The sequence below is a fragment of the Podarcis vaucheri genome (genome assembly GCF_965113315.1).
Source record: "Podarcis vaucheri genome assembly, chromosome: 16".
Lineage (NCBI taxonomy): Eukaryota > Metazoa > Chordata > Lepidosauria > Squamata > Lacertidae > Podarcis > Podarcis vaucheri.
The window spans coordinates 17,307,228-17,320,761 of NC_138754.1; the positions used below are offsets into that span (position 1 = coordinate 17,307,228).

General features: G+C 47.4%; 1 protein-coding gene across 8 annotated transcripts in view; it reads right to left on the reverse strand.

Annotated features, from left to right (window-relative positions):
* LOC309521455 (death effector domain-containing protein) overlaps positions 1 to 13,534 on the reverse strand; it is a 32,169-nt gene that overhangs the window by 18,472 nt on the left and 163 nt on the right. Inside the window, exons 1-6 of one of the 8 annotated variants that reach the window (XM_082203979.1) lie at positions 12,753 to 13,529; positions 11,761 to 11,880; positions 7,504 to 7,911; positions 5,872 to 5,979; positions 3,079 to 3,225; positions 1,850 to 2,175 (exon numbers count right to left, since the gene is read on the reverse strand). In XM_082203979.1, the coding sequence (XP_082060105.1) occupies positions 1,850 to 2,175; positions 3,079 to 3,225; positions 5,872 to 5,979; positions 7,504 to 7,828 (906 nt within the window). In that variant the 5' untranslated portion in view covers positions 7,829 to 7,911; positions 11,761 to 11,880; positions 12,753 to 13,529. Of the gene's footprint in view, positions 1 to 1,261; positions 2,176 to 3,078; positions 3,226 to 5,871; positions 5,980 to 7,503; positions 7,912 to 11,760; positions 11,881 to 12,752; position 13,534 lie in introns of those variants that run through there. The other 7 variants (XM_082203972.1, XM_082203974.1, XM_082203971.1 and 4 more) reach the window with 7 other exon arrangements.

Sequence of the window (13,534 nt, forward strand, 5' to 3'; positions counted from 1 at the left end):
AAAATAAAGAAAAAAGAATAGATAATCCCTTTTAAAGAGTGACTTGGGATACTTGAGCAGGCTTCTTCCTACCAATACATATGCATTTATAATAAAAAATAATAATTGATTTCCCCCACTAACGGAGCCTAAGGAAGTCCCAATCCATCTCCTGGGGCAGGGAGTCACCCCATCTCAAGTTGCAGTCTTACCAAAACCTAACAGTGCATTTTAAGCCCACCTGTCCCACCCAACAATAAACCACCAGGGTCCTCTCTGTCCCCAGCACTGGAAAGGTTCACCCCTCAAGCTTCTCCCAGCAGCTCAAAAAAAGAGAGGGGGGAAAAAGCTTATTTAATATAGGACAAGACACAGGAGGCAACTGCTGTGGTGCCCAGCACCACGTGAACAGAAGGCAAGAGCGGAAGGAGCTCCTGCCACACATCCCTTTTGCAGCCTTCCCAGGGGAGTAAGCCAAGAGCCAAGCCCAGATCGAGAAACTGGAGGATCACGTTCCTGGGAAAAAACCACAAAATGGCAAAGGAGGTGGAAGGCTGGACTGCCTTGTCCACCTGACTCTGATCTGACACAGCCATTCGCAGCTGGAACAATCCCTTCCACCTCCTCCTTGCCCTTTGCACCCATGCAAGGCCGGCCGTGGTGCTTGTGTGGTTTCAGAGAGGTGAGAAAAGGCCTCAGACGGGTGGCCCTTTCTCTGTTGTCTTTGGAGGCAGACGATCCCTCCACCAAAGGTTGAGGGAAAGGCACACACAGTGGATGGGGGGGGGCTGAAAATACTCTCTGCTCAGGACACACGTCAGGGGAAAGGGTTAGGTGGGGGGGAGAACAAACACTCAAATTTAATTCAGCTGAGCTAGCTGGGCTGGGACAATGCACGCTCTTCCCACACGCACAGAAGAAAACAGTCTTCCAGAGCAGCTAAGGTCCCAAAGACCATTTCATCCCTTGTGTCTGGACCCCCACCCTTGCTGCAACTTCCTTCTAGGCGAGGGTCCTTCCCATCCACACTCCCCACCCGCCAACAAAGTCAATTGCATAACCCTTCCTAAATCCAACTGGCAGGCCTTGAGTGTCACTTTTAAGAACACTGCTACATAGAGGGGGCAGGTGGTGCGTCTGGTTGAGATGCAAGCGCTCTCTTCCCCAACTCCACTCTGAGAAGCCCCGTTCCTCCCCCACCCTGTCCCACCACCCATGGAACTCACAGCTTGAAAGAAAATAACACCGGTGTTAAGATGTTCCTGGCACAAGAAGAGCCACGTTCAGGTTTGCTTCTTATTTTTAATATAAAGAGTGGAAGTCTCGCCTTCTGGACCTCGCGCACCTGCTTAGACCTTTCTGGGCAATGGCACACCACAGGACAGTCTAATGTTTTAGAGAGACAGTACCAAAAAGAAAACAAAAACAAAAAAACCCAGGAGAGAAGTAGACAGCACAAGAGAGAATGTGGTTAAGAAAAGACGAGAGACCAGAGGAGCATCGGTCAGCGAGCGAAGATGCTCAGCTGGCCTGCAGGGAAAGGGCCCCTGCATCTCCCTTGCAGGCAGGGAGGAGCCCAGGAATTTCCATCTCCTGTTTTGGTTCCCAACTGGGGGAAAAAGAAAAAACCAACCACAGCGCTCATCCTCGTGTTGAAACAGACCGTACAGTTACTCAGTACATGGCAGGGAGCTTGAGGTTTCATTCCTTTTAAGATGTTTTTTTTCCTTTTCTTGAGAGATAGAGGAAAAAACCCGGAAAAAAAATCATCCAAAGGAGAGGCAGAGGACAGGGTGGGGGGAATAACAGCAACCGAGGTTCAAGGTGCCGTCTGCAGCATCAAGTTCCTCAGGAGTTTCTGACGGCCCACCTCGTAATCCTCTTCGTCCACGTTGACCAGGAGCTTGATGGCCTCGTGACCCACCGCTTGCTTGAGCGAGTCTGTGATGAAGACCCCCTTGAGGGCCTCCAGTAGCGAGCCGTTGATGTAGTCGCGCCAGAAAGCGTCGAGGTAAGTGAGCTCCGAAAACTTTATGTCACAGATGATGGAGCCCAGGTCCCGGGATTTCAAGATGGTGTTGGCCTGGCTAAAGCGCTCAAACTGGCGCTCCAGGGGGTCCTGCTTGTTGGAGAAGACGTTCCCCTCCAAGGCCGTTTCGTGCTGGCAGTACTCCGCTCGGACTCGCAGGCGGATGTCTGGAAGGGAAGCGCCAGGAGACAGGAGATACGTTAATGCTCTCTCTGCTCGAAACATCCAAATGTCCCGGATGTGAGATCTCAGGAACCGGTCCTCTTTGCTAAATGGTAGGAGCAGCTAATGTGGTGCCCTCCAGATGTGTCTGGACTACAACTCCCATGGTCACTGACCAGTGGGCCATGCTAGCTGGGACTGATGGGAGTTGTAGTCCAACTGTATTGGCTACCTCTTCAACTGGTGGGTCAGGACACGTTAGTGGGTTGCAGCCTGATTCAAGGTGGGTCATGGCAGGAGTGCTAGCACCATGCAAATATATTGTGACTGATTTAAGAAATGGGTCCCCAAATGCATACAGTTGTACTTCGGCTCCCAAACACCTTGGGAGTTCAACGTTTCGGCTCCCGAACAATCAAAAACTGGAAGTGATTGTTCCGGATTTCTAACGTTCTTTCGGAAGCCGAACGTCTGACAGGGCTTCCAATTGGCTGCAGGAGCTGCGCTTTGGAAGCTGAACGGACTTCTGGAACAGATTCTGTTCAACTTCTGAGGTACAACTGTATCAATCAAGAGCGGTCCTGCTGCACCTCTAGCTCCAATATGCCCTGCTGCAAAATCCTATGCCCAAAATGTGTTCCTCATTTCATACCCTCTCTTTGCCTTTGGCAATACTGGGAGGGGACAGACTTGTACCACCAGCATCTTGAGCTGCTGATCCCCAATGCTGTGGAAGGGTCAACAGTGTAATGTCTCTGTCTCACACACACCCCACATCTGTCTCAGCATAGTAGATTGTTGGGCTATGTGATAGTCCTGGGTCTTAGCAAGACCTGCATTCAGAGCATCCATCTTGGGAGGGGACTCAAACATGGCTGCCACGGCGCTGCTACTGTCAAGATCCTTACCGCACGTCTGTTTGTCTTTCGGGTCTGGCGTCACCGACTTCCTCCTTTTCCGCTGGCTCCCAAGGAGGGCTCGTCCCCGGCCAGGTCTCTTGGTGCAGATCTGGGGGCCTGAAGAGGAGCAGCAGACCAGCGGGTGGTGGGGAGGCACTGGGAGGAGGCACAAAGGTGAGGGCTCAGACAGCTCAGTGCAGGACTAGAGGCTGGGAGTTATTATTATTATTATTTGGTGGGTGGGGGAGTGCACAAGTCCCACTTCACAACCCCAAGAGGCTCTCAAGGCAGCTGACCAAGAAAAGCCTCACGACAATAACACTCACAGCCACATAAAAGAACAGGAACAGAAAGAAGCAAGGTTTTTATTTTTCCTTGGGGATAACCCCTGGTCTTGCTCATCTGGCAGCATCACACTGGAACATAAGAGCCGGCTGGATCAGAGCAACGGCCCATCTAGTCCAGCAGCCTTTTCTCACTGTGGCCAACCAGATATCCATTATGGGAAACCTGCAAGCAGGACCCGAGCACAAGAGGATACTCCTCTCCTGTAGTTTGTATTCAGAAGCATTACCTGCCTCCAACAATGGAAACAGAGTATAGTTATCATGGCTAGCAGCCATCAGTAACCCTCTCCACGAATTTTTTGTCCTCTTTTAAAGCCATCTAGATTGGCAGCCATCACTGCCTCCTGTGGGAGCAAGTTCCATAGTCTAACTATGCGCTGCATGAAGGAGGATTTTCTTTTGTTTGTCCTGAATACTGAGGACTAGTGAGGCAAGGGCCCTCAGTAAGACAGAACTTGCTCCATCCTTAATGGAAGCAAGCCTAGTAGGCTGAAGCACCATCAGAATACAATTAAATACTGTGTAATCTGCATCCTGCCTATCCCGCTTGGAGCCTAGGCTAGTTTGGTGGTGGTGGTGTGGGGAGGGGCTCCCCATTTTAGCCCGGCCAGCTTCTTCCACCCACACAGACACCACTTCAAACCTGCAAATCAAATCTAGAGAGAGTCTTCAAGATCTTAAGATGTTCCATAAAAATGACAAATGCGGGGGGGGGGGGTAGGCTTATTCAGAGACCTGGTGACAAAGCAATCTAAAGATCTTAACAGTGACAAAATTAAACACAACTTCCAACTGTCTGGAAAATAATGTTGCTTTATAAATACTATGTCTGGACTGCTAAATTGAATGAGCAGAACTGACAATATTTATTTCACCAGGATTACAAGACCAGGACTGGCTCCTACTATTGTCATTCAATACAGACTTCCCTGGCACTTGGAAACAACGCCTTCAGAAACCTTTCACTGGGGCAAAGAACAAAATTCCTGGTTTCAAATTGGTGCTGCGTCTTCTCATCACTTTTTGGCTTTTGCCTCACTTGAAACAGGAGTGGGGAACCTCAGGCCTGAAGGCCAAATGTGGCCCTCTGCCCCTTCCTTTCTATCTGGCTAAATTTGCACTAACAGCTAAGAAGTTGTGATCTAACCATATCCAGAATTATAATACATTATAATTTTTAATCCAATATTGTTATCCTTGGATGGTATACACAGCAATTAATGGCTGCCCAGTGACTTTCCGTAACGCATTTCTATTTTAATTCATATATTGGTTTGTAAATTCTATATTTCATATAGTGTAAAGTATGTACAATAAGCTTCACTGACTGACTGCCCTCATAACCAAAGATGAGTTGCAAATTTTTTTTTTTTATGGTGGGGAAGAGCCAGCCAGACCAGCTTGAGCTTATCAGATAAAAGTTTGGGATAAAAAGTACTAAAAAGTAAATATTCTGCCCACCAGCATCCCAGGCCTTTTATGTTGATAGCCAAGATGAACAAGACTCTGGAGAAATGATGAGGAACCTAGGACTCTCACTGGACACAGCAACCCCATCTCCATTCCATCCTCTGCATCTCAACAGACGAGGCTTTTGCCCTTAAAAATGATTCCTGAATTCATGAGGACTAGACACTCTCACCTTTTATGTAAACAGCTTACAGATTTATTTTTACATCAAGTGCTCTAAATAAAAGAAGCTGCCAGAAACACACAGATACAGGAAGCAACTCAAGGTTACTACCGCCAGCGTTTAAAAATCACTCCTCCCTCACGTACTCTGGTCTCCAGAAAGCAACCAGAGAGTAACAACCTGCCGCCGTTGAAGTCTGGCTTTCATCAAGGAGCAAATCAAACCTCATGGGATCAAGAGGCGAGAAGCTCTGTGGTGCATAGAATCCAATGCCTTTCTACTGTGGCAAAGGGCTACAGCAAAGCTGTGATTTCTACATTGTAGGGAGTTGGACTAGACACTCCTTTGGGTCCCTTCCAGCCCTACAATTCTAAAAGAGCACCTGCTGTGCATGCTGAAGTTCAATCCCCCCAGCATTTCCAATTAAGGAAGATCTCTGGTAGCAGGACTGGGAAAGATCCTCCTTTGCCAGAGACCCTGAAGGACAACTACCAGTCAGGGGCAGGTGGACTAGGTGGAACAACCGGTCCAACTCTGTCTAAGGCAGCTTCTGGTGCTCATCCAGTTCTCTGGATTTGGCTGGGAAACAGACATTCAGGAACAGAGCCATCAAGCAGATGTGGCTAGTGAGGCCTGCCTGTAGGGAAGAAGACACAGAAACTGTACAAAAAGCTGGGTCTGGATTTCTTTTGAGGTCCCAAAGGCCTGCATTAAATGCTGAGGGCAGGAATGCCCAGAACACAGATGCCTGGGCAATGGAGGGCACTGAAGGAGACTAGCTGGACAAAGGCTCCTGACATCTATCTGGCCGCAAAGTCTCACCAGATTTGTGTTGGTGGGAAGGAACGTGCTCTGCGCTGCTGTGGGCTCGCGGCGTCACGTAGCGAATGGACGTCTCTTCTAGGTACTTGTCTACAAGATCCGGGCACACTGCGGAAGAAAGGAGGGGCATGTTAATCGGTGGGGTGGTCAACAAGTTAAAGTTTACCTATGAGATCATCTTTTGCTATATATGTGCACCCACTCAACTGCTTCAATCTGCAGAATTGGCCCTGTTACAGGTGCCACATAATGCCTGTTCTGCATTTGTAAGAAATTGATCTACTGTGGCAGAACCCACACTTTGGACCTCCCTGCCTATTGGCATCAGGTGAGCGCTGTCACTGTACTCTATTCAGAATTAAGTTAAGTACTTAATTCATTCTGGAGGTCCGTACTTAACCTGAAACTGTTCTTAACCTGAAGCACCACTTTAGCTAATGGGGCCTCCTGCTGCTGCCGCGCCGCAAGAGCACAATTTCTGTTCTCATCCTGAAGCAAAGTTCTTAACCTGAGGTATTATTTCTGGGTTAGCGGAGTCTGTAACCTGAAGCATATGTAACCTGAAGCGTATGTAACCTGAGGTACCACTGTATATTTTTTGTTTAGACAAGCCTACCCAGATACTGTGGAATGCTGGCATGTGTTTTAATCTGTTTTTAGTTTATTGCTCTTCTTTATTCTTTTTTAAAATAGTTGTTTTTAACTGTTTTGACTGATAATTTGGCACCCGAGTCTCGCCTGCCACTCTAGGCCACTCTTCATTCTTCTCAGGAGGCTAATGGTTTTTAAATCCTTGACATTGTTTTTCTACCAAAGGGTTTTATAATTATAATAACTATTATTACTACAAGCAGTGACCATTTTAGGCACATCCAAATGACCGGCTATTGCCAATGCGCAGGTCCTTTTGTACCTAGAAGCAAGAACGGGAGTGGAATGGGGGGCGGGCGGAATGGGCCATGGTTATGCATTCTCTGCCACTGTGTGCAGGGGCTGGGAACCCCCATGCAAAATGGTCGTTGCCTGCACTACTATTGCTACTCGAGGCATACAATTAAATATTGTGGTTAAAAGGGACAAAAATACAAATAAAAAGATATGATGGGAGTTCAAATAGGCAATAAAAAGCTAAGTGGTATTTAAAAAAGGAAGAAGTGCCCTCAGTCTGGATAAATACATCAATACAGTTATGTAAGGTGACAAGGTGAGAGATTCCAGGGAGGGGAGGAGAAAAGTAGGCCAAAGTTTCAGACGGGCTCTGTGATTGGTGGTGGAAAGAGGAAGGCGTGGCAAGTGTTCTGAGAGATAAGCTCATGAGATCTACTACCTTGTCATTTCACACCCTCTCCTTTTCACTCACACCCCCTAATTCAGCACAACTCAGCGCTACTTCTAAAAAAGACCAGGGCTTGTAGAAACTGCTGCAGAGCTATAACACGACCAGTTATTTCAAACACTTGGCTGTTTCTGACAATGCCTGACGCTCCCTGACTGAATCCTTTTAGATTGGGCTGAAGACCCAGCTGTAGACTTGCACCTGGTTCACCATTGGGATAAAGGGTATGTGTGTGAGTCAGCAGATGGGCTACATGCAGCCTGCTGTAGAAGACCGCCGAACCAGAGAGGACCTACCGGCCTTCCTCCTCTTTAAAGTGACATAGGGCAACAGGTCGTGGCGGGTGATGATCCGCAGAAGCTGAAGCACCTGGCGGAAGTTGGTTTCGTCGCAGCGGCCCTGCCTCTCCAGCGCCAGGAGGAAGTCCCGCCCACTGCGGATCATCCCCCTTTCGTAGTCGTCAATGACGTCCACAAAGAGGAAGGACAAGACCCGGACGTCGCGGTGGGTCAGGTGGGTGCCCACGATGTCAAACATGCGGTGCAGGCTATAGAGCCCATGCTCCCGGTCGCCCTCCTCTTCTGGCCAGGCCTGCCGACGGCTCCGTTTGAAGGCGGCCATCTCGAGCGACTGCAGGGCCTGCTCGGGGCCGCCCAGTTTCCACGGGGCTCGAGGGGGGTGGGGTGGCTCCTAAAAGTGGGACACTGGAAAAAAAAGAGAAAGACAAGATCTCTTCAGAGCTCTGCTCGCTGAAAGGTAGGGAGGGTGTATGTCTACACACAGCACTACAGTGGTACCTCGAGTTAAGTACTTAATTCGTTCCGGAGGTCCGTTCTTAACCTGAAACTGTTCTTAACCTGAAGCACCACTTTAGCTAATGGAGCCTCCCGCTGCTGCCGCGCCGCCGCCATGCGATTTCTGTTCTCATCCTGAAGCAAAGTTCTTGACCCGAGGTACTATTTCTGGGTTAGCAGAGTCTGTAACCTGAAGCGTATGTAACCTGAAGCATATGTAACCCAAGGTACCAGTGTATTTTATGCTGCAATCCCATCTGAGATTCCTCTCCCACGCTCTTCATACAGGTACAGAAGTGGAGTGAATGAGAGAGGTTTCTTTCCCCCAGGAGATTTAAATTCCTGACACACTGACAGTATGACTTTTCAGAATAATGTTAAGAGCAGCTTGCTGGATCAGGCCAATGGCCCAGCTAGTTCAGCATCCTGTTCTCACGGTGGCCGACCGGATGCCTTGGTGGGAGTCCCCCAAGCAGGATCTGAGCACAACAGCGCTCTCTCTCCTGTGGCTTCCAGCAACTGGTATTCAGAAGAATTGCTGCCTCCGATTGTGGAGGCAGAGCAGAGCCATCATGGCTAGAAACCACTTGTCCCCCAAGTTGGCATTTTGATTGTACTTTTGTGCACCCAGCAAAACAGGGCTGGGGAACTTTTGGCTCTCCAGATGTTGCTTGAACTGCAACTTCCACCAGCCCTAGCAAGCATGGCCAATGGTCAGGGATGGCTGGAGCTGTAGTTCAGCAGTATTTGGAGGATCAGAGGTTCCCCACACCTGCATTAACATTAGTTTTATTAGACGTGACTATTTTAGCTCTGGGAAGCTATTGCAACATGGAATGCCAAATAAAATATTGTAGATGGGCAGTCTTTCCTGCGAACAGTGTGCTAAGCTTTCATTTGTGAACCAATTGCATCAAAACTGAGTACATGTTACCCCCCAAATCCCACACTGTTGATCCCATACCAATAGCCCCCCAAAGGTCTCCGTGAGGCTGGCTAGGCTAAGAGACAGAGGCTTCTTGAGGCCAGCCCAGTGAGTTGCATAGGGCTTATTTACAATAAATCCTTTAGTTGCTTTTTAAAAAAAATGAAATTCTCCAAGTCCCATTTACATGGGTTACGTAAGAAGTGCCTGACCATGACAGTTTTTATACTTGCATAGGTGGCATACATTATCACAAGGGGATGTTTATAGATGGTAGAAACTCCTGAGAGAGAAAAGGCAAAAGCTCTGCATGCCCAGTTTCAGGTCATATGCAGTTCTGTCTTCATCCCATGATGCAAACTGAAAATAAGGGACCTATAACTTTCTTATCTCTTTTTCCTGGAGTGGCAGGGGGAGCAGTCATCACCATTTAGAACAGCAACTAACTGCTATATATATTAGAATCATAGAATTGAAGATCTGGAAGGGAACACAATGGTTTTCTAGTCCAACCCCCGGGAATGCAGGAATCTTTTGCTCAACGTGGGATTTGAAGCCATAACCCTGAGATTAAGACCTCATGCACTACCAACTGAGCTATCGCATATATATATAATATGTATATATATATTTAAATTGTGCTGTCCAGATCAGCAACCTGATCGCTTCACCAGTAAACTAACCTAGGCTTCCTAGAGCTCTATAGTCAATGCTGACATTTGGAGAAAGCAAGCAGCAGCACGCACTTCTCCCAAGCTGTGCGAAAGGATCTTGTTGGTTCTTACCTTATCCATTCCCCTGTGCAACTGAGAGGGGACTTTGCTTCTCTCCTAGTCTGTGGCCCAGGGGAGGGGAAATGAGTTGGTAGCAAACCACAAAGAACAGCTGGCTAGAGTAAGCTAAACTGACATGCATGAACACTAGATCTCGTCCTCTGATCTGAGAGATTCCATCTCTCAAAGCCCTTTAACACAATCACTGGCATGAACTAGAACCCGTACTCTACCCACAAGCTTCTATTAAAATGCCATGGCATGAAATGAAATGTGTGAAAATACACTTTGATTTCCTACCTACCTCAACTCCAAGGGGAGCCAGCAGTTGGTTCAAAAGTTAAGCAGGCTGTCTCCCATAAGGGATCTGCTGCATGAACCCTGCAACTATAGACCTCCCCCGACGCCCATTCTCTGCTCCCATTTCAGACCCTGTCCTACTTCACTTTCAGCACAACTTCCTGATTCAGTCCCTGATCCCAGATTATCTCCATTTACTGCCACACGCCATGCCTCTGACCCTTCAAGACAGCTGACCTAGTTCATGGCTTTTCCATGGCTCGATCATGACCTCTGGCGTAACACTGGAGTCAGAAACTCCCAAAGGCTCCTGTTTCAAACCCCATTACTAATACAACCCAAGAAAACCCCAGGTCGCTTGTGTGCGTCTTTTGGAAAAGCAGTCACTCAACACAATGAAAGAGGATCCCTCAAAACTCACAGAAAGGACGCTCCATTAAATTGGCTGCTATACAGCAGAAGTGGGCTGTTAAGAGATAAAGTTTGCTTGTTTCTCTAAATCTGATTCAAAAATGAGGTCCTTGTATTTTGTCCTGGCACTGCCACTGTAATGTCATCCGATTAGAAAAGTATAGTTTCACAATGCATGATTATGCTTAATAAGCTGGGCAATAGTATTTCTTTTCAAAGCTATCACTGACAGCCTGAAATCCATGAACTCTGGCAAGCGGGAACCCCAGGCCACAAAGACAACTTGCCTTCCTGATTTTGTTATTTAAAAAAATCACCCTCAGAATTGTTCCACACGTTATAACAACAAACCAGGGGCTCGTCCACATGTACACTCTGCTACTATGCCCCAACCTCCCACCTACAATATTTTTTTCTTTTCTGGGGGTGGGGGGTGGGGATCACACTGGCCTGCCTTACAGTACCTATTGCAATGATTACTGAGAGAATGCACTTGAACCTTCAATTCACACTCCCACAGGCAATGCACCCGCAGCCTCAGTGTAGCATGCACTCCACCCAAAGCTGACTTGTACAAAAGCCAGACTGCTGGCCAATCTGGATGACCTCCTCTCACAGGCAGCAGGTCCCAAGATGTGGGGCAGAGGCGACCTTCCCAGCCCCACTATTAAAGAGTATTTCAGCTAACTCTGAACCTGGGGCCTTCTGCATACAACTGAGGTCTACAATTCTTCCTGCTGAAGTTCACCGTACTCCTGACAAGGGCACCAATTCAAATCATATATAATGAGTGCTGAAGGAGAGGGGTATGGGATGAAGAGAGAGAGAGTTGCCAACAGACCACAGCTGAGTCCATAACTGAGCTCTTAACTACAAACTCTTTTTTTCTGAAAAATCACATACACAATAAGGACATTCTAATTGACTGCTCTAAGATTATCTCAAAATTCACAGAAAACAAAACAAGGGAGAGGAGCCACACATTGTGCCCTGATCCGATACGCCCCTAAATCCTTGTTTGAATTTGTCCAAGAAGCAAACAACAGCTATGTTTCATTTGCACCAACCAGCATCCCCCATTCTAGTTGAGAGCTCATTTACAGTGCTGCCAAGAATCACTCTCTGGAAGGAGGTTCCTTACTTCCAGCCACTAATTCCTGGACAGCTCCAGAAACTCGGTCAAGCTCCACACTAAAGGGCAGGTCAATCAACAGGAAGGCAGTTAGTCAACCACTGCCTTGCTCTACTTATGTTAATAAGCACCATGAAGAGCAACGGAAGGGAATGAATCACCACCAGGCATGTCACTGCAGAGTTTGGCACAAGTTATCACCCAACAACATACCGTACCTTATGTCTTCTTGTTTTCTGGAGGTTCCCTCTTTGCCGCGTTTAGATCCAGTCCTGCACAGCTGACGGGGCACAGAGGCCAAATGTGAACATACGAAGTCTCTAGTCCACTTTGCTTTACTTTTTTAAAATTAAAAAAGACAGACCAAAAAGAAACACAAAACTTGGCAAATGGATTTCATATATGGCTCACAGGAGGACAGGACAACTTTTTTCTCCTAAAGTTAAAATTCTCACTACATGATTCTAGAGCCCCCAGTTTCCAAACCCTCTCCATCTCTCTTTGGCTTTAAAAAGAAATTCCACATAGGAAAAGTCCCAAAACCATCCAGTAAATTCTGGGGGCATTGATTTATTTTCTTTTGTTCTATCTTAACTTCTAGCTAGAAGACCTTTCCTAGCACTCAAATACATATACAGAGTCACCAGATTCACCAGATTAGCGAGGCTAATAAAAAATAAAAATAAAACACAAACTTATTATATGCTTAACTTTCAGCTGTAGTACACTATAAAAATATTTCATGGCTAATATTTAGTACTTCTCTCACGTACACACACAATTCTACTTCATCCAGCAGATTAGAGTCCTCGCTTCCCCCCCAAAGCAGAAAAGTTATTGATCAGTTCTTAACTTTTCATATCTTAAAAACCTAATTTGAAAGAGATAAACCTCCTGAATAAGAGCAAAACACATAGCTAGCTCAATATAGGATTCATCAGGAACCCCTAGCATATTAATGCTCAATATTTAAACTAAAATACCTACAACTGGTTTCTCTCTCTTATTTTCATCAAGCAATTAAGAACTAAATTCATTCTTTGATCTACAGTACATTAATATGTATCCCTTTGTTCAAAAGCAAGGAAATCTAGGCTTGTTTATTTGAAACACAGAGGTGAATATTTTTAATCTCACACAGAGCGCCTTGCTTTTAAGTCAAAAAACCCAGCCCACACTGTGCCACATCCACCTCCTCTTTTCCTGTTACCTTATTATTCCTTCCTCTGCTGCCCCTTCTGCTTAATGATGAATGGGGGGGAAATTAAAACAAAAATAAGGAATGACAAAGTAAAATGTCACAAGCGTGTTAAGAACCACCAACGCGTGAGCTGGGTTTCCTGGGGCCAGGTCCACTACCTCCTACAACTGCCCTCTCCCCTTGTCAACCCATCAATGTCTCAGAACCCTGTGCCCCCCAAATGTTTCCCACTACCCCCCCCCCAAAAAAAGTCCAGGGGAAACAGAGTTGGTGGGGCAAATGCTTTAAAGGGCCTCCCCTGCCCCTCCAACCTTTGCCAAACTCCCCAGCTCCCCTCAAATAAGATAGGAGAGGTTAAACTTCAAGGGGGCGACGAAATAAAAGGGGTGGGTTTCTACTCCCCCCCTTACCTATTAATAAATTCCTCATCAACTGCCCCTGCCCACCCCTAAACCACCACCTTACTCAGCCCTACCTAACGGGCAACTGGGGAGGGGGGAGGGAATACTTTAAGAGGGTAGTTTTAAATCAAAGGGAGGCGGAGGGGGGCTTGTATTTCTCCTCACCCCACCCCCACTTTCCTCCCCCTGGCTGATGGGGGTGGGCCCTTCCGCAGCTGGGGTGGGGGGTGGGAGTGGCCCTTCCCTTCTCCCCACCAGTGAAGGGTTCCCTCTTCCCCAGCCTGTGACCAAACGGGGTGGTGTGGTGTCTCCTCCTCCCCCTCCCCAAAATAGGCCTCAGGGTCCTGCCCCCCCTTCCCTGCTCAGGGCCTGGGTCGGCTGTCTAGGCCT